The following is a 4,221-nucleotide window of genomic DNA, read 5'->3' on the forward strand; positions in this document are numbered from 1 at the left end:
GCATCGATCTATGCAATTGGGAACCGATGACATGTGTCAACCAAGTCAGCGAGCCAGATCCCCCGATTCCCTAAGTTGCCTCTCACGACAAGCATAGTCGCTTTTTATGGCATTTATGGGCTAGGCCTATTCTATCCGAGCTTCACGGGTCTACACATATATTAAGAGAATACATTTTAGCTGGAAATAGCAGCAAATTAGGAATTATAGTGTCATGTGATTCCAGTGATATGGTTCGATGGATAATATTTCTACTGTTATATTCTTGAGAAAGGATGTGGATCTGGATCCGCCCATGCATGCTTAATTATAAGTAGTATAACGTGCGACATTGTCAGAGAATTGATAACATGTGGCAGCAATGCTGAAATTAATTTATTACCAATATTGTTTCACAAACAAATGGCAAAACCTATGGAAGGTACTGTTTTACAAATGTATTATATTATTTGCTTTATCCTATAATACAGCTTGTACCTTGATTGTGTGCTGCCATAAGCTAAAAAATAACGTAACGTAAGATATGTATCTTCTATATTTGATTATTAAAAGCGCTTGAGGACACTATCTCCATGTTCTTCGTACGAAGCTTTAGTGAGGAACTCGTTCTTCACAAATTCCTGATCAGCAGCTAACATAGACCCGCCTTTCCATGCCGCATATCTCCATTTAGGCGAGGTAACATTGATATCCTGGTTTGTACCTGCCGTGTTCAGTTCCTCCTCCAGCCTCGCCTTGATGCCTGGGATCTCTGCAGTACCTCCTGATAGGATTATGTTCGAGTAGAGAAGAGGTCGCACATCTTCATCGGACTTGCTCACGGCATTCTGAATCAACTTATGGAGAGGATGACCATTTAAGCCAATCAGATTGGGAGCAAACAGTGCTTCTGGGCAGACGAATCTTTCCTTCCTGAGAGCTATCACAGTACCATCTTTCATCTTGAAGGTCTTCTCGGTGTTGTTTGATTCCGTGGATAATTTCTTGAACTCGTCATGTACATCGAGACTGACATAGCACAACGTTTCTTTCATTTGTTCAGCCTGATACTTCTGAGCCCAGGAGCTGAAGGAGTAGTACCTCTTCTCCAGAAGGTGTTCCAGATAGTTGGATAGACCTTTACCAGCAAGTTCCAGGACATTGATAGCTTCGTTAACCATCGTACCATTGTTGATTGGTATAACACTGGTGGAATCATATCCCGAATCCACGACTAGACCTGTTTTCAAGTTATATGAATGCAGAGCCAAAACCGGGTTGTGCCCCCAGTATAGGGCAGGCACGTCCATAGATTCAAATAATATCTGACTCAGCCTCTGTCTAGTTTCAAATGGACAGCCCACAGCTTCCGTTAGCAGAAGAGGATGCTCCTCAAGGCTGACTCCTAATTGGCTGTAGGCGTGTCTCCACACTAGCTCAATGTCATGGTCATCTGTCACCAGACCTTCCTTGATGACGCTCCGTACGTCTTCAAGATCATCTCTGCTGGCAGCGACCTCGTTGCCCACTAACGCGTCACCTGTTCCACTGGACCCCTGAAACAAAGAAAAGGTATAGTCCAAGTCCTTCTACTGGGAACGATGTTTCTTCTTATTACTTCGCACTCGTACACTGGGTATTATAAGCTACACTATTTTGCCTTTTGATACAGACAGGTTGAAACTGTTATAGCAATCCAAAGTGAAGGGAAATCACATCAAAGCTATTACTACCTTAGCAACGTATGACATCCGTTTCACAGGTTTAGAAACATATTTGATTATATGGAATAGTCCATTGGTAAATGATAAAGACGTAATGGTTCTCACTCACCACAACCTACGAAACTCATGATACTAAAGTGATAGTATCAGTTAAACATTTATACTTTGCTGGTGTACCAAATGATGTGCCTACTTCTTTTGTTAGTTGCGGTCTAATTGGTTCAAATCTGTGTCAGTTCCTGTTAGGTTTAAGGATGGAAAATTCATAGGCTTAGATGACACAGGAAGGGTGTGAGGAATGAATCCTGACCAACACACTGACTTGGTGACGATCCACTCCTGAACTGATAGTCATGTACTAAACGTTTGATATGAGGAAGATCAGCACATTTTTCATGGAAAAAAGTGCATATAAACAGATGTGTTGTCGTTGTGTTAGTTTTAGACTTTATCTGTAAAGAATTGGCATATTATGGACAACCTTTGTGGATAACAATTTCTATATTTCGTGAATGCGACGTCCTTGTTCTCATAGTCAGTGTTCTGCGGGTATTTCTGGCTGTGATTTACCGTACTTTGCTTTTTTCAGTGTAAGCATGTACCTTATTTGCTGAAACATGCTTTTGAAAATGATTTAGTTGGCTGTAACTTTTACTACTTTCTGTTACACGGTTAGCTTAAGCATGTAAAATTAACATGATCTTTTTCTGCTGAACACGCTTGGTTAGTGCGTAAGCTCATCACGTACTGATTGTGCAAAAATGTGCCTCGAAGATTACACTTGTCGGGCATTTAGATAGTGCTTGTTAATTCAGATTCAGACAGCCAAAATACGGTCGAGTATGAAGAAGTGCCCTTCTAAAAAATCCATGGAATGTTCAAACTGTAGTGGAAACTATTGCGAGCTAAAAAGCTGTAATAAAAATGGGGAGATGCAAAATGTCAAAGTTCTCAATAAAGATACCATACAAAAAGTCATGGAAAACAGTAAGTTGCTATCTAAAAGTTGAATACATCTCCTTGCTCAGTTAGGCCCTAGGTAAACGATTTACGGGTATTTCTGGACGAAAAGGCCAATTGTTTGAGGCTGTTAGCGTTTTCCTGAATGTGACATCTTCATTTATTCCTCGAAACCATCCACGGTAGTACATCAGACATAATTACACACACACACACACACACACACACACACACACACACACACACACACACATATATATATATATATATGTGTGTGTGTGTGTGTGTGTGTGTGTGTGTGTTACACGGTTAGCTTGAGTAAACATCAGTAAACATCAACATGACAGAATATGAGCCACACGTTTAAAGTTAGAACAACCCGAGTGTCGAATGCTTATAATAAACTGTCTATCGGTAAGGTGACATTTCGAGACTTCCTGCGTAGAGCATACAATTATTTTTGTGTGCATTTTCACATAGAGATTTTATTGCACAATAAATCGTCTATTTCTATGCATGTTAATTCCAACTATCTCTAAGCAATAATCCGGGGAGGAAGGTCAGTTTTGATGATGTACCAGAACCGCGTCAAAGTATAACAACCTTAGGTTTCACAGTTGTGTCTGCCTCCCTAACTAGAACGTCGAGTTAGTAATTATCGCATACATGATGGCATTGTGTAATCAAGCATGATGACTATTCAAACACATTTCTTTCATTAATAACATGAATGCTGGATTGTATAGAGGACTGTGGAGCTCTGTATGTTTTATAGTAATAGAAAACAGCGTCCAGATGGAAGTAGTTTCAAAATGGTGAGATGAAATATGGGAACTGTCAATTCTCTTTTTAGCTGATGGTTACCATGTCTTATAGATCCATCACGTCCTGTTTTTCACAGACCAATAACCCGTTACTCAAATTTTAGTAATGTCACATCGATTCAAAATATCGAGAGGGAAACTTAGTACACGTTTGACTACCCTAACTCACAAATTTACAATAAATCGGACGACTGCGGGGTTCGACCTCACAATCAGCTGATCACAGCAGGGACACAATTAGAGATCTAAAGTAAGGACATCGAGAGAGTGGTATTGAGTATGTGGTGTGGATCTAACTGGTCTTTTCAGTAATAACACATTGTTCATAACCATTCAGTAGAGTGTGTGAGTGAGTTTAGTTTACGCAGCTTTCCTGAAAGGGACGCCTGAAATTGGCTCTTACATTGTAGCCATGTGGAGAATCGAACCGCGGGCTTTGACGTGACGAGTGAACGTTTTTGCTACTGGGCTACCCCACCTCCCCTCTCTTCCAAAGGACTCAGATACAACCTTACATCACAAAGCAATGGGAATGTTTGTCCACTGTGTGACCAGTGCCACTGGGTCATCATAAAATGAATGTAAATGTTATTTAAACTCACCCGGGAACCGGCTACGAGTGTCTTAAAGACGACCGCTGGGCTGTCATTCCCCGCAAATCCTCCTTTAATTTCGTACGATCCATTATACAGAACAACGGGCGTGGCAGCCATCGTCCAAACACAACGCTGAGA

At 40.9% G+C, this 4,221-nt stretch overlaps 1 protein-coding gene across 1 annotated transcript; it reads right to left on the reverse strand.

Moving 5' to 3' along the window:
* Positions 1-392: 392 nt before the first annotated feature.
* LOC137272234 (actin-1-like) lies at positions 393-4,221 on the reverse strand. Its single transcript, XM_067804593.1, has 2 exons — positions 4,090-4,221; positions 393-1,535 (listed from the first exon to the last, which is right to left on the reverse strand). Exons 1-2 carry the CDS (start codon positions 4,198-4,200, stop codon positions 546-548), a joined length of 1,101 nt encoding a protein of 366 aa, XP_067660694.1. The 5' UTR covers positions 4,201-4,221; the 3' UTR covers positions 393-545.

Source organism: Haliotis asinina, chromosome 2, assembly GCF_037392515.1.
Source record: "Haliotis asinina isolate JCU_RB_2024 chromosome 2, JCU_Hal_asi_v2, whole genome shotgun sequence".
NCBI classification, from domain to species: domain Eukaryota; kingdom Metazoa; phylum Mollusca; class Gastropoda; order Lepetellida; family Haliotidae; genus Haliotis; species Haliotis asinina.

What these genes read in the sequence shown, in the direction of transcription:
- LOC137272234 (XM_067804593.1), bottom strand. Translation starts at nt 4,200, where the DNA reads ATGGCTGCCACGCCCGTTGTTCTGTATAATGGATCGTACGAAATTAAA. An exon ending in CACTCGTAGCCGGTTCCCGG is followed by an intron (nt 1,536 to 4,089) that starts GTGAGTTTAAAT and finishes TCTTTGTTTCAG; the next exon opens with GGGTCCAGTGGAACAGGTGA.